General features: G+C 35.3%; 1 protein-coding gene across 3 annotated transcripts in view; it reads left to right on the top strand.

Annotated features, from left to right (window-relative positions):
* The window catches only part of NT5C3A (5'-nucleotidase, cytosolic IIIA), a 48,152-nt gene that overhangs the window by 25,747 nt on the left and 880 nt on the right, over positions 1 to 21,525 (top strand). The window contains exons 1-9 of one of the 3 annotated variants that reach the window (XM_026508942.4): positions 2,982 to 3,055; positions 7,671 to 7,725; positions 13,882 to 13,980; positions 15,096 to 15,165; positions 16,301 to 16,347; positions 17,035 to 17,120; positions 18,563 to 18,652; positions 20,236 to 20,398; positions 20,956 to 21,156. In XM_026508942.4, the coding sequence (XP_026364727.1) occupies positions 7,690 to 7,725; positions 13,882 to 13,980; positions 15,096 to 15,165; positions 16,301 to 16,347; positions 17,035 to 17,120; positions 18,563 to 18,652; positions 20,236 to 20,398; positions 20,956 to 21,156 (792 nt within the window). In that variant the 5' untranslated portion in view covers positions 2,982 to 3,055; positions 7,671 to 7,689. Of the gene's footprint in view, positions 1 to 2,981; positions 3,056 to 7,670; positions 7,726 to 13,881; positions 13,981 to 15,095; positions 15,166 to 16,300; positions 16,348 to 17,034; positions 17,121 to 18,562; positions 18,653 to 20,235; positions 20,399 to 20,955; positions 21,157 to 21,525 lie in introns of those variants that run through there. The other 2 variants (XM_026508951.4, XM_026508932.4) reach the window with 2 other exon arrangements.

The following is a 21,525-nucleotide window of genomic DNA, read 5'->3' as shown; positions in this document are numbered from 1 at the left end:
CTGCCTAAAAGGCCATTGCATGCTTCTGGGATTCTGACAGGGTCAGAAAGTGCTTGAAAAATGTTAGTGCCTTCTGGAGGGACAGCCCACCAGGCATCCCATCCCACCCTAAGCACTTATACACACTGGGTGGAATTGATCTTGTGGGAAAAGTTCCCCGTAGGCAGGGAGCAGTTCTCCTATTTCCTCTCTTCTCTCCTTAGGCTGGCAGAGCAGAACACCAGCAGAGCCAAAGCCGTCCTCCACCCCCTTGATAACATACTAGCCATCTTTCTTTTCATGCTGTATTTTGTTTGGTTTTAGAGCCAATTGGCTGAATTCCTTGTTCTGTCTCCACCATAGAAATACTATTTCAAGTAATCCACTCATGATATTGACTAGCTCCAGTTGTTTTACTTTATTTTTTTAATTTTCTTTTCTGATTATGGACATGCTTGATGCTACTACTGTAACGTTTGTAACAAGCCGTTTTTTGTTTCCCAAGGAACTCATTTTATAAAACTCAGAAAATAAAAATGGCCCCTTGAGCCCATCTGATTCTGTCTTATATTTTAGACTTTACTATGCTTTTATAAAGAATTTTGCCCAAAAATTTGATTCTTGCTGTAGATACTCTCATAACTTTTTTCACTCAATCATAGATCATGTACACTTGAGTATATCTGTAAATATCGATCCCAAAGAGCCATAGTGTCCAGTGATTTACAGGCATGAATTCTGAAAGTCAGAGAGACCTGAGTTTGAATCCATTTCTGCCACTTCTCAGCTACTGCCTTACTTTCTTCACCTGAAAAATGAGGATAATGATAGCACATACCTTCTGGGGTTATGAGTGTTATATGAGATGAAGTATGTCAAGTGTTAGAAGCACCTAACAGTAAACATACAATAAGTTTTAGCTATTTATAATAATCATTTTTGGGAACTGTATAATCTTATATTTTATGTGTATACCACAATGTATCCACCTCTCTCATGTTAATGAACATTTAGATACTGGGCATTTAGGTTGTACAGTTTCCCAGTATTGTAAAACAAGTCTGTGGGACGCCTCAGTGGCTCAGTCGGTTGAGCATCCCGCTCTTGATCTGATCTCAGCTCAGGTCTTGATCTCAGGGTCGTGTGTTCGAGCTCCGTGTTGGGCTCCACTCTGGGCGTGGAGTCTACTTTAAAAAAAAACAAAAACAAAAAAGTCTATAGAAGTCTATGGTATATATCTTTGCAACTAAATCTTTGTGTACTGCCTTATTTCCTTAGGTTAAAATCCTTAGGACAAAATTTATGTGTCAAGGGGAATGTATATTTCTGAAGCTTTTAATAATATTTCTAAATAGCCCTCCAAAAAAGAACTCTGACTCCAGCATCCTTCGTTGTTGTTGAGAATGACTTATCTTGAGTCATCTTTCTCAGTGATATCTTTAAAATTCTTTTTTTTTTTTTTTTTTAAGATTTTATTTATTTATTTGACACAGATAGAGACAACCAGCGAGAGAGGGAACACAAGCAGGGGGAGCGGGAGAGGAAGAAGCAGGCTCATAGCAGAGGAGCCTGATGTGGGGCTCGAACCCAGAACGCTGGGATCACGCCCTGAGCCGAAGGCAGACGCCCAACCGCTGTGCCACCCAGGCGCCCCTAAAATTCTGATCATTGCTACCTATATTAACATATTACAGGACAGTTAAGTCATCATATTCATACATAATACAGAAGTATTTTCAAAAAGGATCACCTATAGCCCTTGAGCCTCCATTAGTAGAGTATAAAAGATTTTCCTCGTAGAGGAATGTTTTGTTGTGAATCTTCTAGTCTTATTAAAATAAGATAGCAGTGCCAAATTTTTATCCTTTGGTAGATACCAAGTTTGGATAATTTGTTAGTGGGCTTTTAAAGAATCATTTAAACTTTTTTTTTTTTTTTTGCATTTTTAATAAAGCATGCTACTTCACAAAGTTTGATTACTGAAATGCTATGTGGGTTTGATTTCTCTTGAGCATAGAAGAGAGAAGGCAGACAGAAAAGTTTATTTATGTAAGTGTAGCTTCCTCGTGTTCCTAATGATAAAGCTTCCCAGAGGGCCTATAGCATAACTTATCTGTCAGGCCCTGACACATGGTATTAGCATATTGCAATCGGTTAAAAGCAAGACTGATTCTCTTTAGAAATTAAAAATATTTTTCTTCATAACAGTTTAACTGTTTTTATTTCCAGTAGGAAAGTAACTTTTTTCAATTTTTAACCTTAAAGATTAGTTTTCATTGTTTGTGTTCAGATTTTTTTAGCAAATAAAATTTACAGTGTAGACGATATAAAGAATAACATAAAAATCACTTAAATCCCAGTGCCCTGCAATAAAGGCTCTTAACATTCTAGTGACCACACTTCCATGCATCATGTCTTTTTTCATGTGTCTTAAATGAGGCAATCTTTTAAAAATTGTGATAAAATACACACAACATAGAATTTGCTATTTTAACTATTTTTAAGTATATGGTTTGGTGGCCTTGAATACACTGACATTTTGCAACCATCACCACCATCCATCTCCAGAGCTCTTTATTTTTCAAAGTGAAACTTTGTACCCATTGAGCAGTGGCTCCCCATTCTCCTCTCCCCCAGCCCCTAGCAACCATGACCTACTTCTTTTTTTACTTTGTATTGAAATATAATATTCATACAGAAAAATGCACATACAACAACTACTCTGACAGCCAAAAAACAGGATGAGGAAGGGAATGTTTTTAAGTGTTAATATGGAGGTTCCGTTTTTCTTCGCAGAGCAAGTTGCCAGCTATGATAGTACAGATACACCTTCTCTTAACTGTCACATTATTCAGTTGATCATTTTCTGTAGACTGGCTGGTGACTAGCTCCGAGCTAGCAAGTGTCACCCGGAGCATAATAAAGCACTGTGTAGTAATGCGTCACAAGACCATTTTTGCATAGAGCTTAGCCAAGGCTTTTGGAACCGCCCTCGGTTGCACCTTGTGCTATATTAGTACTTCTCAGACAGGAAGAATTTTCTTTCGCTGGTGTAGCTTGTCCGGTTACCTTCAGGGTAAGTGCGTACAGTTCATGTAAACAAATAAGTTTCTTTGGCTTAACTTTATCTGACTCTTATTTGGTTCAGTATCTTGTTGAAATTGTAGGCATTTAAAAATACAGATTAAGGAAATAAAAATAGAATAAAGCAGTATAATGTAAAACTTCACAGTTTGCAAAGATAGGAATATGTAAAACTGCAGTGTCTTAGGTCTCCGAAATAACAATTTAAAGCATCTAATTTTAGGAACTTGTTTCACATGCAAATGTTGAGAAAAAGCAATGTATCCTCAGAAATCTCTTTTCAAAGGGAAAAAATAGCACTGTAAGATCCAGTTTTGTTGTTCATTTAGTTGCTCCGTGACTCAGTTTTGCTGATTGCCACATGCTTTGTGTCCCTAGGTCTAGGAACCATATATTACGCCTAGTAATAAAGATAATGAATTTTTATTCTGTGCTTGTGAGTTTTAGCTAAGATATTATGGAATAGGATTATACTGGTATGTTTTATGAATTGATAAAAGCTGGATTACAGTCTCTGAGGCTTATAACAAATTGTATATTGAAAATTAAGGTTCAAACATATATTATTATAAAATCCTAGAATGTTGGGGCTGACTTAGTTTTAAATAATTGAACTTACCTTATTTTTTATAGGTTTTTTTTTTTTTTTAAATCTGGAGAATTAGATAATGCAGCAGACCATCTTAAAGCAGTTTACTTGGTTTTTATTGGCAGTCTATATCCAAGCCCCTGCATCTCTGGATATTGCTTACTACCTATGCTGTTGTTCTAGGACAAATTGAAGGACAGAACTCAGAGTGCGCTAAGGGTAGTCAGTATAAATTACTTAATTTCCATGTGCCTTGGTTTACCTAGCTTGAAAAATGCTATTGTATATTAGGGCCCTGGGGGTGGGAGGATATATGAATAAATTCTAAGCTCTGAAATTATGTATTTTCTTAAGTATCCATAAAATTCTGACTGAGAAGCCAAGTTTTACTATTTAAGAAAATTAGTATAAATTGCCAGTTTTTAAATAACTAGCCTTTGAAATCTGTTTTTCCTCTCTTCTATCTCCTTCTCTTCCCTTCCCACCTCAGTTGTTTTCTCTTTCCCCCAACAGGCTCAGGAAAGACCTGAGAATATTCAGTTTCATTTTCGTCTCATGTCTGTATCGAGAAAGTTTCACTTTCCAGTTTGTATATATTTTTTCACTGCTGCCTTGCAAATCTAATTAGGGAGAATTATTTAAATGCTCCAAAAAACTGATGTACAATGCTACCGAAATAAGAAACTTATGTTTGATTTGTCTTGTGCTAATCACCGTAAGAAAGTGTCATTATTAAAAACATAAGTAAGCTTAGGACAAGAAATACAGGTTGCTGGAAAAGTGCAGCAAAAATGGATTCATTTGGAAGTTTAGTACTGTTGCTAATACCCTGTCCATATTGTAGTAATACATGCCTTTTCTTATGTAAGTAGTATACAGTTTACCATTAAAAATTTCATTACCTTATTGTTGTGTCACATAAATGTTTCTGCAAGTATCACAGCTGAAGCAGACTCACAACTTTTTAAGGCAGTGATATTGATGAACTCAATCTTTTTCTCTTTCCCATAAGACAGTCAAGTGGGCCTTAAAAATACTCAATTTGCATTCACCCGATACTTTAAAACTTGTATAAAGGCAAGTAAAAATTTTTTCATGTAGACATAGACATTTCAGTCATTGATTTGTCACTATCTTTCCAAGGTAAAGTTAATGATCTCAGAAGGAAGTATCACGATCGCTAAAACTTTCCAGTTATCAAGTTTGTGCTATTCCAGGGAAGTTCTTACCTCTTGCTTCAGTCTTTAGCTGTGTCCTACATATTCTGTGTAATGAACACCATTAGAGCAGAGACCTTAACCTCATAGAGAAAGCACAAGCACACGGAGTAATTATTTTCCAATTTCCACACTTTCCAGTTGATATTAAAAATTCCAAAGACTTTAAAACTTCAGAACTTCCCAAGAAGAGGGTTCATACTTCCAGGCTAGTATTTTCTATTTTTGAACGTGTCTTCTACACTTGATGTGTTTTTTCCAACAGCTCTTCTCTTGAAGCATCTGCAACAGATGACTGCTGGCAAAGTGAGCCAGAACATTATATACCAAGTATAGGTTTACAAGCCGATTCGTTTAAAAATACCCTGCCCTAATTTTCAGTGTCTTCCTTAGGATAGTGCCAGAATGCTGACATTTATGCCTTAGTCTCTACACTTTTGTAAAGATAGAGACAATGGAGTGATTTTTGCATTAGGACAACAGTATCACTTCATGTGATATTATCTCTGAACAAGGATACATTCTGGTTAGATTGCCAGTGAGGATTGGGAAGAATGAAGGACCTTCAGTTGAAATTTGCATAGTATCCATGAACTAGTAGGTTTACCTGTCAAAAATACTGTCCTAAAATTGGCCATTATCAAATTTCTGATGACTCTTTGTTTTTGTTTGTGTTTTCTTTAAATAAAATATGTAGAGGCCATGAGAAAGACAATTAACTTTTTTACTTACTGACACTGGCTTTTTTTCCCCCTTATCTTTTTTTACTAAACATAAGTGAGCCAAACTTGGTGGTGGTGGGAACAGGAATTGGGCTGCCTGGCTCTGTGTGATGAGAAGATCTGAGATTCCCAGATATTAAAATGTATTCTGCACTGCTTGAATTCTGTGTACCTTTGGGCTTTTCAAATGTCTTATAAACTCTATGGTACTTTTCCACATTCTCCTTCCTCTTTTTCAAGCTAATAAAATGGTTTTACTTAAAATAGTGCTTTCTGAGAAATACAGACCCCTGTTCAGATATTAAACATCAAAGGAAAACCATAAACATATTGTTTGCTTTGGTTTCTATAAATGAAGAAAGAGATTTGCAGGCAACTTCTATGGCATCTTCTTTGTTTAAGATTAAGGATTGACCAGAAAGGAAGGGTTACTTCAATTTGACTACAATCATCTAAAGACTACTAACCCCCAAACTACCATTACAATTATATTTTGGGGGTAGTGATCAAAGTGTTTATGAGTTATATAGAGTGAATAGATAGGTAAATAGATACTTCTGCAGATACTGTATTATTTTGTGGATGTGAAAAATTGGAGGTATCTTACTATTTGGAAATATTGTTTATTCAGCTCGAAAATGCCATCAATTATAAGACCATTAATTTACTAACAGCTTTTCTGGGGGGGGGGATACCTTTTTATAAGATATTTCCCAATTTTATGCATTTAAAATGGAAGGGGGAGGAATGAATTTTAGAACTGAGAAAATTTTACGTATCTGCTACAGTACATTTTAATTATAAAGAACACAGATATAATGTCCAGCTTTTTTTAAAAATTATTTATTTTAGAGAGAGAGAAAGCAGGGAGAGGGGCAGGGAGAGCGTTAAACAGAGTCCACACTGGGCACAGAGCCCATTGAGGGGTTCGATCTCACAACCTTGAGATCCTGACCTGAGCCGAAACCAAGAGTCAGTCACTTAATTGACTGCGCCACCCAGCACCCCTGTAATGTCCAACTTTTAAGAAAAACTCAGATTTTGTCCCTTTCAATAAAGTTGCCCTATTTATTTATTTATTTATTTATTTATTTATTTATCAGAGAGAGAGAGAGAGACAGCCAGCGAGAGAGGGAACACAAGCAGGGGAGTGGGAGAGGAAGAAGCAGGCTTGCCAGTGGAGCAGGGAGCCTGACACGGGGCTCGATCCCAGGACTCTGGGATCACGCCCCGAGCCGAAGGCAGACGCTTAACGACTGAGCCACCCAGGTGCCCCAAGTTGCCCTTTTTAAATACTGCTTTTGTTAAAAAAATTTTACGTACCTAGCGTAAAATAAAAGTAAAGTCATTGAGGAACAAAAGTAAGTAATTTTCCCTAAGATTGATGCTGCAAAAATGAAAAAAAAAAAGATAGAATAATGATAAGAGGTATTTTATTTTATTGAGAGATGTTTTAAAAACTACTTCTTTTAGTTTAACAAATTGATATGTATAAATTCCACCCAAACCCATAAAATGATCATTTAGTTAACACTATCACGTACTTATTCTGGGCCAGGACACTAACTCAGATTGTAGTTGCCTCATTTCACAAAATTAGAGTTTAATATGGGAAAATTGAAGAATAAACTTGACTTTTGTGTATTACATTTCTCCTTATGTTCTATTCATATCTTCCTTCATTGATTCAGTAATAGTAATGCATAAATTTCCCACAAACTTCATCCTTATGTGTAGAGCAAATGTTGATAAAATATTCTCATAATAAAGCATTTTCTTGCAAATATAAACTTTACCTTAACTCTTTATTCGCATCTTATTAACACTATATAAGTTCTTATAGGAGAGCTGCAAATTTTTCATACAAAATTTTTAACTCCAACTTTTGTAAGATAGAGAAAATCTTTGCTGAGCTTCTTAGGAAAGAGGAAAAGGCGCCTTCGGTAACTTGGTATTTAAGTCAAACCAAAAGTACCACCTTACTATGTCATTAACCTACAGGAACAGCCTGAAATATATGTATGTCACGTGTACTTTTTTTCTCTCTCTTTTACTGTGACATCACCTGGGGAAATCCAGAAGATTGGATAACCAAGAAATGCCTAATCAAGATTCTGCTGTACATGTGAAAATGGTGGGTATTTGAGTATTTCCAGTTCCATTTATTAATGGTGAATCTTCACCACTTTTACCTGTCTCTAACCAGATCATTAATTATGGGACTGTAACTTTATGCAGGTCTTTCTTCACAGTGTTTGATACACAATACAACCTCAAATATTTGTTAAATTGGATTTCAACTTACCTTAGAAAAATTTTTTTGCTTGAAATATAATGTGTATTATAGTGTTTCTCAACATCTAAAATGGTTATCCCATTCCTTTTTGTGCTAAATTTTCCTTGCTCAGCAATAACACACTTAAATTATACAGCATGAGATGTTTTAAGCTTCTGAATTAAAATGACGAATCTTTAAGTTAAAGAAATAAAAAACTTCTTATATAACAGTAGAGCACATTGCATTATAGGTATTAGAATGAGGAAGGAAAAATATAGGCCTTGAGTCAAAACCGGCTTCAGATGTTAATTTAGTCCTTAAGAGCTATGATACCCTTGAATGAAGGTAATAATCTCACCTTTAAGAAATTGTGTGAAACCACCAAACTCTTGTTTTATTCATATTTTTCCCAACTTCATTGAGATATAATTGACAAAATTGCGAGATACTTAAAGTATACAGTGTGATAGAGATTTGATATACATTGTGAATCACCTTCCCCATCCAGTCAACAAATCCATCACCTCATGTATTTACCCTTTTTTTTTGGTGGGGGAGGGGGTGGGGGGTCCGGAACATTTAAGTTCCACTCTCTTAGCCAATTTCAGTTATACAATAGAGTGTTATAAACTATAGTCACCATAGCATACGTTGGATTTTCAGACCTTATTCATCTTATGAATGAAATGTTCTTATTCATATTTAATGGAAAACTATGTAAAGTGCCTAATAGCACATAGTAAGCACTCAGTAAACGTTAATTCCCTATGTTATGTTAGTGAGTGTTTTAACTATGTAAGTAGCATTTGTACGTATGGAAAAAATTATATCCGTTTTCCATATTCATAGTGGTAAAATCCTAAGAAATCACAATTTCTCTCTCTTTTAAAGAGGACAACTGCCCCACGATCACCTTATATCTTCTCTTTCTGTTGTTTTGTTGTCATTCTTCCTTTTCTCTTGTATTTTTTTCTTCCCCTTTCTTTCTAGTTTTCTTTTTGTTTGAGCCTGTAAGCCAGAACATGACTGAGCATGCAAACAGCTTTGTGTCACAATTAATAAACCTCTTGTTCATCTTAGCTGTCCTCATCCAGCGTGCGACAGGAAGTGAAGGCTGCTTCAAAGTGCTGATTAAATTGCCAGCGGTGTAGTTACTGCCATTAGGAGGGAGCATATGAAATTGCTGTGCTTTTTTTGTATGTTGAATAGCCCAGCATTGGCAGTTTCATTTGGTTCAGCCCAATACATCGGCATAACCGTTGCTTCTGTTGCATTGAAATTTGTCTCTGATATGTAAAATTAAGTGAATCTAAACTTCTTTTTTTGCTTGACTTGATTTTTTTTAACCAAAATGAATACAAATGATGTAGGAATGTCCTACCATATAAATTGTTGTTACTTGGGTCCCAGAACTCTCTAACGTGTCTTCTTTGGAAGTAAGTAGCACTGTAGTCAACCTATAAAGAGATTGTTGAAGGAAAACCAGCCAAAAAATGGTACATACTTGTGGGGGTTTTTTGTTTTGTTTTTTTTCTTTACTATCATTGCATTAAGTAGCACAATTTTTACCTTGGGGCTTGCTTTTCTAAAAATGTTGATAAATCTTTTAAGTTGGCAGTTCCTTAAAGGAGGTTATACTTAACTTCTCATGATCTGGCTCCAAATCTCTTTCCATTCTTTACACACACAAACTCTCTCTCTCTCTTCCTCCCTCTCGCTCTCTCTCTCTCTCTTCGCCACATATAGTAAAGTTCTAGACAGAGCTATTTGTCTTTTTCTCACATTAGACCCTGCACTTTGGCTCATGATCTCCACATATACAAATCCAGCTTCTCTTTGAAAGCCTAGTTCAGTTGGCTCTTCCTCTTTTGGTAATCACAGTCCCTTATGTTCCTCTTGTATTTTATCTGGATGTCTAAGCAATGTATTACTTATTTGGGCTCCGGTATTACAATCCATGTCAGAGAACATGCACCTTGAGTTTAAGATGTTTGTCTTACTAAAACTTTAGTATCTCTTACAGAGCTGCCTTACGCTTAATGACTATATGTTGAATGAATGAATTTGGCCTACACTCCCTTAATGTGGAGACAGGCCAAAAAATGTGGTAGGCAAGGGGAATTGGCTATCACCACACTTACGTAATGCTTAATATTCCAAATAAATCATAGAACCATCCATGTATGTGAGTTGAATATACCAGTCTGAATAGGGAGCTTTGGATCTATACTTTTTATGTAGTTACATGAAAATTGTAGTGCCCGCTCCTTTGTACCAATGTAGTAATGAAGTCTTTTGCTTGTACCAAATATGAACATTGGGGAAAAAAAAAATTTCCCCTGAGAACTTCAGACAAAATTCCTAAATCATTTAAACTAATTTTTATGTGGGCCATTTTCAGAGAAATACAGATAAAACATCATTAGGACAATTTTGTGACTATACCATGCAGATACTCTTATATCTTATCTCAGTGTATCTGCAAGATAGTATCAAATAATCAAATATTGCTGTAGAGTTGTGAATAAAACTGTATAACTTTGAAATCAACTTCTTTAGAAATCATTGCTTTTTGCTTATGGAAGTAGATAATGATTGTCTGTACAAATGCCTTTTATAGCCAGAATACATGAATTTTAGGTTTTTGTTAGTCATCTTTAGCATTAGGTCAGATTTGGCTCCAGTCAACCAAAATGCCCTGATTCTTGTCAGGAAAACTGCTCCTTCAGCATTTTATGCCTTATAAAATGAATTTGTTTTCTTTTGTTTGCAAGTCATGGACATTTTTAGCCCCCCCCTTTTTTTGCCATAAAATTATATCATAATCAAGTTGAAAAGTTTTCAGACGGTTCAAAATAACTTGCCCTTCAGACTTGAAGTATCATTATTTTAAGTGCTACCAAACATGTGTGGTTTTGTCCAAGAAGAATTACGGAAAGGATTTGAGGAAGTAACGATAGTATGTGATGTATGATGAATGTATATTCCTGCAGTATACTTCTTAATATTCTGATATTCTGACATTCTTTGACATATTTCATGTAGTATTTAAAATATGTATTTCTTAGGTTGCATTCTAAAATATTTGAGTAAAATGCCTAATATCTCAAGTTCCTGACAAGTATTTATGATATGCTTTGGTGACATTGTATGTGTATCGTGGAAGGGGCCGGGGCGGTATATTAATATATAACCCAAAGCAGATATAATTATCGTTTTTAAATTTCTTACACCTGTGCCCTCTTTCCTGTTGTGTTCTCTGCTGCTCTTTTATCTGTTCTCATCACTGTGATTTCACTCCAGTGCTATTTGGGTATTCATTGCTGAAAATGAATGGCTGTTGTACAGAAGCAGGGATATCAATGCCTCCAGCCTCTGGTTGTCTTTCAGGCCCTAGTGATATTATAATCCAGTCTAATGGTTGTTAACCTAGTAGCAACCAGCCTACTTTGAAGTAGCTTTGGTACTATTTTCCTATTCATTATCTGAGAGAGGTTATCCTATCCTATTTAAATATGGGTGTTGGGTGTGCTTTTTTTTTTTTTTTTAATTGAAAGTATTGTAGGATGTGATTTGCATGAGGCAGGACATCTTTGTCAGTATGGACACACTGAAATAAAATATTTAATTTTCTTGGTGAAAATATAGTTAGTGACACATATATTCTGTTGCTTTCAGTAATGGGTTAGTTATTAAGTTAAGCATATGCTGATTACTATGCATCTGCCAGTTAAGGCAGAGGTAAGAGCAGCATTTAGTTGTTAGGAGATGAACTTACTAGTTAAGGTATTTCTAAGGGAGCTACAGAAGTGATATTCCAAAACAGCAACAGTTGCCAAAACTCAACAGGAAAATGGTGTAAGTACTGCTAGTCATCATATCCCTGGCATCTAGCATCTGACACAAAGTAGATACAGGTAAATATTTGTTAAGCAAATTAATGGATTAATGAATGAAGAAAGGGAATGTAGGAATAAGTGCCTATTTACTTTTCTCATCCTTTGAAAAATCGTTGTAAAATAAATAAATATTTAGATAACCATTATTCTGTTGACACCTTTAAAGTCCAGTTAAGTTAAAAGAATCAGTGTATGAAAGTTAGTTGCATTGCAGGTTATCTGTGCTATTTAAATACGGCTTTTTAAAATTAAGTGTATTGTAGCATCTTTCATTCATGGAGAAAATTTTAATGTTAACATTTCTTTCCCATACACTTCCATATGTATCTTTCAGTCTTAGGAAAACATTTTAGCCTTTTTCTGATTTTCTAATTTTTGTTTATTATGCAGAGACAGCATAGGACTTGAGATACTCAACTGGTCATATGCTCTAGGAGCAGAGCGATAAGGTCTAGGGAATTTTCCATAATCATGTCTGTGGTTCACATGAAATATATTAATATTGGTGGTAACATACCCAGAATAACAGCATAAAAAGTGAATAAAGGTTACTGGGTACAAACCAGTATAGAACCTTGATTTGAGGTTCTTACTATCTTTTTATACTGTGGAGCTATTACATACCCTCTAATCTTCTTCCCCCCAGTATTCTTGTACACATGCTCTAAGAGCACTTACTGTGCATTTGTCTCTGATCAGTTTCATTCTCTGATAGGGTAGAAGAAAGAAACAATATTTAACATTAAATTGTTGAGCAACACTAAATCCTGAATAGACCAGCCCAGTAGCTGCCTAAACCCAGGTGTTCTAATAGGTTTTTTTGTTTGTTTGTTTTTAAGTAGGCTCCATGCCCAACATGGGTCTTGAACTCATGACCCCGAGATCAAGAGTCTTATGCTGGTGGTCTCATACTTTTTAGTAGTTGTCTTAACTCGATATAAATTTGTTGTAGAATTTATGCCAAGAACAATGAAATTATTTGGGATATAGTACCATAAAGGAACAAAGATCTTGAAGCACCTTTTCAAGTTAAATATATTTAAAATATATTTTAATAACCTGCACAAAGGTACACTTGTGGGGAATAATCATGTAATATTTGTTACCTTTCTGCTAAGATTTTTTTAAATGTAAACATAAATATCACCTAAATCTTAAGCAGAAAGTTTTTTTGTTTGTTGGTTGGTTTTGTTTTGTTTTTTTAAGTAGGCTCCATGCCCATTGTGGAGCCCAATGCGGGGCTTGATCTCACAACCTGAACTCAAGACCTGAGCTGAACTCAAGAGTCAGATGGTTGACCAACTGAGCCACCCAGGGGCCCCTTAAGCAGAAAGATCTTATAAGAAAACTCTTTATCACAAAGTTCAGATATTCTTTTCTACTTAAGGGTTTTATTTTGATTAATGAATTCTGCTAAAAACATTTTTATAACTGTATGAAATAATATTAATTTTAAGAAGGCAGATGAAAAAATATATGAGAATGAGATAAACTATGTGCATATACAGGCATGTTTGTAATCATAGAAGTGAAAATAATGGAAAATAAATTTAAATGTTTATTTGTTTATCTTCAGGTAAAGTTCCAAGCCATGTTTATTTTCTTTTTTATATTTTTTCTGTTATTTCTGTGGTAACCATGCATGATTTTTATAATTAGAAGAATTACCCTTTCTGATAATATATTACAAATATAATTTTGTTTTAATCTTCGAGATGGAAACTATTGATGTGCTTCAAAAAATTTTATGTGTATAAATGGTAATTTGCTATGATGATTTATTTTTTTAAAAATAATGCCTCAACATTTTTACATCTTAAAATAATATAAGCTTCTGCTTGGTATCAAAAACACCTGGGGAGGGGCACCTGGGTGGCTCAGTCGTTAAGCATCTGCCTTTCGGCTCAGGGTGTGATCCCGGAGTTCTGGGACTGAGCCCCACATCAGGCTTCTCTGCTAGGAGCCTGCTTCTTCCTCTCCCACTCCCTCTGCTTGTGTTCCCTCTCTCGCTGGCTGTCTCTGTCAAATAAATAAATAAAATCTTTAAAAAAGAAAAAAACACCTGGGGAAAGAGGAATTAAAAATAGTTAATTAACTTCCTTTTATTTTTTAGATGCCTGAATTCCAGAGAAGTTCAGTTCGAATCAAGAACCCTGCAAGAGTAGAAGAAATTATCTGTGGTCTTATTAAGGGAGGAGCTCCCAAACTTCAGGTGAATAATTATCAAGAAGTCTTTATTATTAAGTCTTTATTTTCAATGTTCAGGCGGACTCATCTCATGTTTTGCCCAAAGCTGAGTAATACTAAGTTCTAAGCTAACTAATGCTGTGCATAAATATTAAGCCATTTTAAGAGTAATATTCAAATTTGGGGCACCTGGGTGGCTCAGTCAGTTGAGCATCCAACTTTTGATCTCAGCTCAGGTGTTAATCTCAGGGTCTTAAGTTCAAGCCCCACACTGGGGATATGTTTTTTATTATGGTAAAAAACATGTAATATGAAATCTGTTCTCTTAATAAATGTTTAAGTGTACAGTACAGTGTTGTTAACTCTGTGTGAATTGTTACACAGCAGATCTCTAGAATTTCCTCATCCTGCATGACTGAAACTCTATACCCATAGAAGAGCAACCCCGCATTTCCTTCCTCACCCACCCCCAGGCACTGACCACCACCATTCTATTTTCCACTTCTATGAGTCTGACCAATTTAAATACCTCACACAAGTGGACTCATGCAGAATTTGTCCATCTCTAAGTGGCTTATTTCACTTAGCATAATGTACCCTCAAGGTTCATCCATGTTGTATTTTATGACAGGATGTCCTTCTTTTTAATTGAGAGCTTCATACAGTTTAATTGCCTCCACTGCATTTTTGTACATTGACCAGGTGGGTTGAAATTGTGCAACATTTTATCTCTATCAAGAACAGTAGCCCAGTCACCTGCAATTGCAGATTTTTATACCAATTAATCAGATTTTATTTGGTGACAATGTTAGGGCACTTCACTGCATAGTTAAGGTGATTCCCAGGACTTAACCACAAGGCGCTAGCTTCAGTGCCATAGCCTGGCCACCAAATAAAATCTGGTTAATCATTACAGGAATTTGCAGTTGGAGGAGATAGGGCTGCTGTTCCCAATAGAGAGCTACATTAGAAAACAGAATGAAGAGAGAATAAACTATGAGGGCCCGAGTGGGGCGGGGGAGGGGGGGAGGGGGTGGTTGTCAGGGACTGAGCAAGGTCCCATACCTCTAGGAAGGGTGCAGTACGTGTCTGCCTTCTGTGGCTGTATGTTCCATAATGCCTTTCCCCCTTTCTTTACAGATAATAACAGACTTTGATATGACACTGAGTAGATTTTCCTATGAAGGGAAAAGATGCCCAACATGTCATTGTAAGTGTGGCATTTGTAAACAAATTCGTGAAAGTAATTCTTATTTGAAGATCCTTTCTTACCTATATGATCTATGAGATTGGCTGGGGTTTTTTTCTTCTTTTTGGACATTGAAAGTAAGAAGTCCTGCCTTTTTCTTCTTAGATTTTGAGGATTTGTTTTTTTCCCATGTTATATAAATGGCTATTTTCAAGTGTGGTTTTGGTTGCAAGAGGAATGAAGACTTCTGAAAATTTTCTCCAAATGCGATCTGTTCATTATTTATTCAAGAAACATTTACATGGATTTTAAACTTTGGACTGACCTAAGGAAATAGCATTTATCAACCACTCTGGTTTTCTAAGAACATTACTGAATTTTTTTGTTGTTGATACATAAATTAAGTAAAAGAGTGATTAAATAAATATCCAGTTAAAATTTGTTGGTAGAATAATACACCTTTTTTATTTTCCAAACTTGGCAGTGAGTTTTAAAAGAGTAAGAGTTTACTCTTCCACCTGAGAAGGAAGCAGTGATATAAGGCCTCTCGTTTACTGGAGGTGCATGTGGAATTTGAGAATTCATTTTGATAATTTATATTAAAACCACTAGAAATTATACCCTTTGGCCCAGTAATTCTTTTTTTTTTTTTTTTTTTTTTTCAGAATTACTCAGTTGTTCTTTATTTCTTAATTTTTTTTCAATAAGGAGTCCAAGTGATTCTCATGCCGTGGCTTACAGCACTTTCTCAGAACCTCTCCTGTAATCATATAGCATACCTTCAGGAAAATGAAAAACAACTCTAAGAAATACACTTTCCGTGGGGATTTCCTCCTCTTCCCTCGCCCAACACTAAAAAATAGGACAGAATTAAATAAAGACTAATGAGGAAGACAGCAAGCTTGGCCCAGTAATTCTTTGGAGAATTTCTAATGAAGTACTCCCAAATGTAGGAAGAAAGCTTTCAATCCAAAGTTTAGATTTTAAACCATTAGATTCTCTAGCAATGCTATGTGTATTATAGCACTAAGGCCAAAAGTTGTAATGACCATGCTAGTGGACTTGGCATTTAAACTTAAAAGTAGTAAGTTATTTAAAGTAGTGATAGCATCAATCAGAGTATTTCTTTTAATGCTAGTTTACTTTCACTCCTCAGATGTCATTGACAACAGTAAGCTGGTTACAGATGAATGTCGAAAAAAGGTAAACACTAACGGTAATCCAGAGTTACTCAAAGACTTCTTTTTGCCTGAGAATTTCTTTAGGTTCGTTCACACAAACAGTGGATATAAAGTACTAACCATACCTAGGACATAGTAAACACTGAATGTTAGTTTTCTTGTGTGGGTTATACACTCTCAGCATTATTTTAAAGAAAAAATTAACTTTTTAACAAAAACAACAAAATTTACATAAAAAAGTTTTAATTGATTATTAAAATATTCTGGTGTTCTTACATTAGCTGTACATTAGAACAAAAGTACTTTGGTTTTGTGTAGGTTTGGCTCCTTTAAATTGACCAGGAAATTGCCTCAGTTCTCTGCTTTCCTTGAGTATGTGTCTATCCGTGTCTGTGTTAACAACATAGGACTCCAAAGATGAACCAAATTTAATACTTTTTTTTATATGAGAACGAAAGGGGTTTTTGTAGTAATAATTTGATTATTAGTCAGTTTCACAGAATTGCTGACCTGAAAGTACTTTGTTACATATAAACTAGATCAACAAAGATCTCTTCAGTTGATACATGCATTAGCCAGGTACTCATGATTTAATCTTTAACAGCAGTTTATGGAAACCATTTGTTTATATCGTTTTGCTTTCTTTAAAACTCAGCAGCTTGATGAAACCTCTGTCATCCTCATAATTAAGTTATTCATTTATTTCTAGTTACTGCAACTAAAGGAAAAATATTATGCTATTGAAATTGACCCTGGTCTTACCATGGAAGAGAAGTACCCCTATATGGTAGAATGGTAAGTGTGTATCAGGCAATGGGAGGGTTAAAAATATAATAAAATAACATTGCAGTTATAACTAATGGCTTATTTTCCCCCTGTACTGTATATAATAGATTCATAAACTATCCAGTGAGTTAGAGCAGTGATTAAATAGAATGAACTATAATTTTCTAATCACTCTAACAGTCTAGAACTTGTTTTATTCTGTTTTTTTAAGATGAAGATCAGTGAGGATAAATTTAGAATTGTGCGCTCAAGCCTTAAATTAAAAACAAGGATTTTTTTAAAGTATATGGACAAAATGTGGCTGAATGTGTAAAGAAAAAGAATTGGGGTTTAAATTGCCTCTGAACTGAGCTGGAGCCAGCAGGTTGACATGTTGCTGAGAAATGGACCCCTGGTGTTGGTTGCATTAATGGAAATACACCCTTCCGAGCAAACCACACTGAGCATTGTGTTGAGTCCAGAGAGAATGCTGCTATTAAGAGAAAGTTGACAAGCATAGAGTGTGTCAGAGGAGGCCACTAAGAAAATCACAGGAACTGGAGCCATCCCATTTGGGGAACATTTCACAGAATAGAGAAAGCTGTGATTTGAGAAGCAGCAGCTGTGGTTTTGGAATCTTAAGAGACCAGGAGTGATGTTATTTATCTTCATTATCCTATGACCTAACCTGAAGAGCTTGCACATTTAATTAATGTTTATGTACAAAATGTTGAAAAGTTGGACCTGGGCCACATACCTGTGGAAGCAGAACTGAAGTCAGACTTGGAAGTTTTAAGAAGATTGATTTCAGCGTGATGAAGGAGAGGACAGTCTAGTAATTAGAATTTTCTAGCAATAATATAAGCTTCCCTGACAGAACGAGCTCACAAACATGATAGGAGCTGACCTAGAGTGGAGGGTCACTTAGGAGGGTCACAGGACTTCTGCGTATCAGGTAGAGAGGTTCTAAAGGTCTGTGACTGAGATGTGGTGATTATAGGTACTTTGATTAATCATAAAGCATCATAACGAGGATTTTCTCTCTTGCACACTAGGTAGCACCTTCAGTACTTAGGTATTTCACGACAATTTAGACTACACGCAGGTGAAACAAATGGCTTTGCTGTAATTCTTGTAATCAGAGAAGTGATTATGCCTCCCGAGGTTGGATTCAGGTCTTACCTGTAGACTGAGGAAAGGTTTACGCATAGTATCCTTTCATTATCTTATTAGCACATTTAAACTAGGAGGCTTGGGAGAGAACTGGGCAATGCATGTAAGAACATGTTCTACTACATTTTGAGACATTAGGATATACATTCATTAGTGATGAACTTAAATTTCTAAAATTTAAGTCCAAATTATGATGAATGAAATACTGCATTATTTATTACTGAAGAATGCTTTTTAATGAAGATGATAGTTTTAATTTGTTTTAATTGATATTCTTTTTCTTTGATCATTGACTCCAGGTATACTAAATCACATGGTTTGCTTGTTGAACAAGCTTTACCAAAAGCTAAACTTAAAGAAATTGTGGCAGAATCTGATGTTATGCTCAAGTAAGTTTCTTGGGTGTTTTTGCTGTTAATTGTCTACAGACTTATATATGTATTCAAGTGTGTGTTTTTATTAAAATAATCTATAACTATATGCATATAAAGACCGAGCCAAAATCTGCCAGCTATCACGGAATAGGGTGAGGTAAGGAATTTAGAATGACATGTTAGATCTTGGTATAGGGAATAGAGCCTTGGGAGATTTAAGTTCTTTCTTTTTTCTTTTCTTTTCTTTTCTTTTCTTTTCTTTTCTTTTCTTTCTTTTCTTTTCTTTTCTTTTCTTTTCTTTTCTTTTCTTTCTTTTTTTAGGTAGGTGCCACACCCAGCATGGAGCCCAACTGGGGGTTTGAACTATCTTGACCTGAGCTGAGATCTCGAGTCAGAAGCTCAACCGACTGAGCCACCCACACACCCTGAGATTTACGTTCTAATGTACATTTCCTTTCTCCACCTTAAAAATTTCAAGAGTAGGGGAGCACGGCTTGCTCAATCTGAAGAGCATGTGACTCGATCTCAGGGTCATGTTCATGGTCGAGCCCCATGTTGGGTGTAGAGAATACTTAAATAAATAGTACTTTAAAAAAAATTCAGGACTAAGAAATTTATGAAACCAGGACCATTTTGAAATTTTTTAAGAGAATACTTCTGAAAAGACATGAAATATAAAAGGAATGTTTATAAATCAAGTTAAAAAAAATTCTTGCTCAAAGTTTATAAAGTTACATGAATCTACTTTCTGAATTCTCAAACTTGCTTAAAAACTATCTCTAGGAAAGCAAATAATAAAAATACTTGTAATACATGAATGATAAGATAAACATTTTTAAGCTTCTTTTCAGTATGGTTTACCACCTCTAACAATTTTGAACTCATTAGGTGAATAAGATGATGCCATTTCTTTTCTTTTCTTTTCTTTCTTTTTTTTTTTTTTCTTGATGATGCTACATTTTAAAGTGATCTACCTCTAAGGAGGAAAGCATTAAATGTCAGAGTGTGAGGACAGGTAGTTTAAGTATTTCATTCGTTTGTAGGCAGCTTAACTTGTAGCCCAGGAAGAGCAAAAAGGGAAGAACCTTGGATTAATAAGATAAGAACATGACTGACAGCTGTTAAACCTTAGGTAGGAGAGTTGCCAGATGTAAAGAGAATGCCCCTCAGTTCCTGCCCCACCTCCCGCTCCGGTTTTCTAAGAGGAAGTAGTTGACCAGGATGACCAGCAGGAGGTGCTCCAGCTCACCCTAAATGGGTTTTCCAGGGTGAGGTTTTTCAAGATGTGGTTAACTATTTGCTGTTAAATGGTATAGATTGTGAACTGTAGGCTTATATCCATATTTAATTTGAGTCTAAAAGCATCTAATTTGTACTATTAGAATTTATTAAAAGGAACGCAAAGAGTTAATTAACTGTTGTTTGAAAAACTTGTACTAGTGTTGTCATAGACATCAATAACCGCGCTCTTGGACAGTATTCTGAAAAGGCATGAATGAGCCATGGAATTAGGTAGAAATGTTTTGCTTTTTTCATTTCTAAGTTAAAAGGAGATATATCTTGCTCTTTAACAATCAGTTCCTACCTCCATCTTGCAGGGAAGGGTATGAGAATTTCTTTGATAAGCTCCAGGAATACGGTATCCCTGTGTTCATATTTTCGGCTGGTATTGGTGATATACTAGAAGAGGTAATCCACCAAGCTGGCGTTTATCACCCAAACATCACAGTAGTGTCCAACTTCATGGATTTTGATGACAATGTAAGTACAGCAAATCATTCTTCATAATTACTTTTAAAATCTGAATATATTTTAATCATATAAATGCAGTTGTTTTTTATTGAATGTGTATTCATTAAATTAGGTCACTCAATAGGCCTACTATAGGACTCATCATCTCCCAGTGTTATATCATATTCATGTTTTAAAAATAATATACCTTTCTAAAACTTGTTTCCCAAGCTACAGACTAATATTAAAATTAGGGAAAGTTCTTTTAATGTAATTTAATGCAGCAACTCTGAAGATTCAGTATCCATAGGTGGAAAAAAAGAAGTGAATTAGAACTGTCATTATTTGAACAAACTCTTCTAATTGTCAAAACAGTACATTGTGATATATAGAAAATGGGACCTCCAGTTAGGAAACAAATGAAAAGTAAAAATTGGATTTTCAGCTCATTGTGTTTGACATTTAAAGTAGTCTCTAGAAAACCATTAACTTTTCAGAGTCCTTCTTACATATCATGAATGTGAAAATAGAATAAACAGAATTTGCAGTTTGAAACCTATTGTTTCAAAGGATTTATATTTTTATAGGGAGTGCTGAAAGGATTTAAAGGCGAACTAATTCATGTATTTAACAAACATGATGGTGCCTTGAAGAACACAGAATATTTCAATAGACTAAAAGACAATAGCAACATCATTCTTCTGGGAGATTCTCAAGGGGACATAAGAATGGCAGATGGAGTGGCCAACGTTGAACACATCCTGAAAATTGGATATCTAAATGATAGAGTAAGTATATAGATCTGTCATTTAATTTTCTTGTAAGAAAAATAAGGATGGAACTTAATGGGCAGTTGTTACTATAAACATGTGAGAAAGTAGTTAGAGACATTTTGATTGCTCTTTATCCCTATACTTTGGTGTGGTTAAGGGAGTTGGGATACATATGTCTGCCATCGGTATTGGGGTGGCTCCTCTGGCCTCTCCCCACTAAAAACCTGTAGCACTCCCTAGTCATGAGAGTCAGAAATGTCCCCAGTGTTGCCAGGTGTTGCTTGGGCATAGTCTCCCCAATTAAGAACCACTGGACTAGAAAGAAATGATTTCGGAAGTAAAGCCATCATGTGGGATAATTTCTATGTCCATGAGTCTTCAAAG

The sequence above is a fragment of the Ursus arctos genome, unplaced genomic scaffold, assembly GCF_023065955.2.
Source record: "Ursus arctos isolate Adak ecotype North America unplaced genomic scaffold, UrsArc2.0 scaffold_3, whole genome shotgun sequence".
NCBI classification, from domain to species: domain Eukaryota; kingdom Metazoa; phylum Chordata; class Mammalia; order Carnivora; family Ursidae; genus Ursus; species Ursus arctos.
Note: the sequence above shows the minus strand (reverse complement) of the source record. Positions and strands in the feature narration are given on the sequence as shown.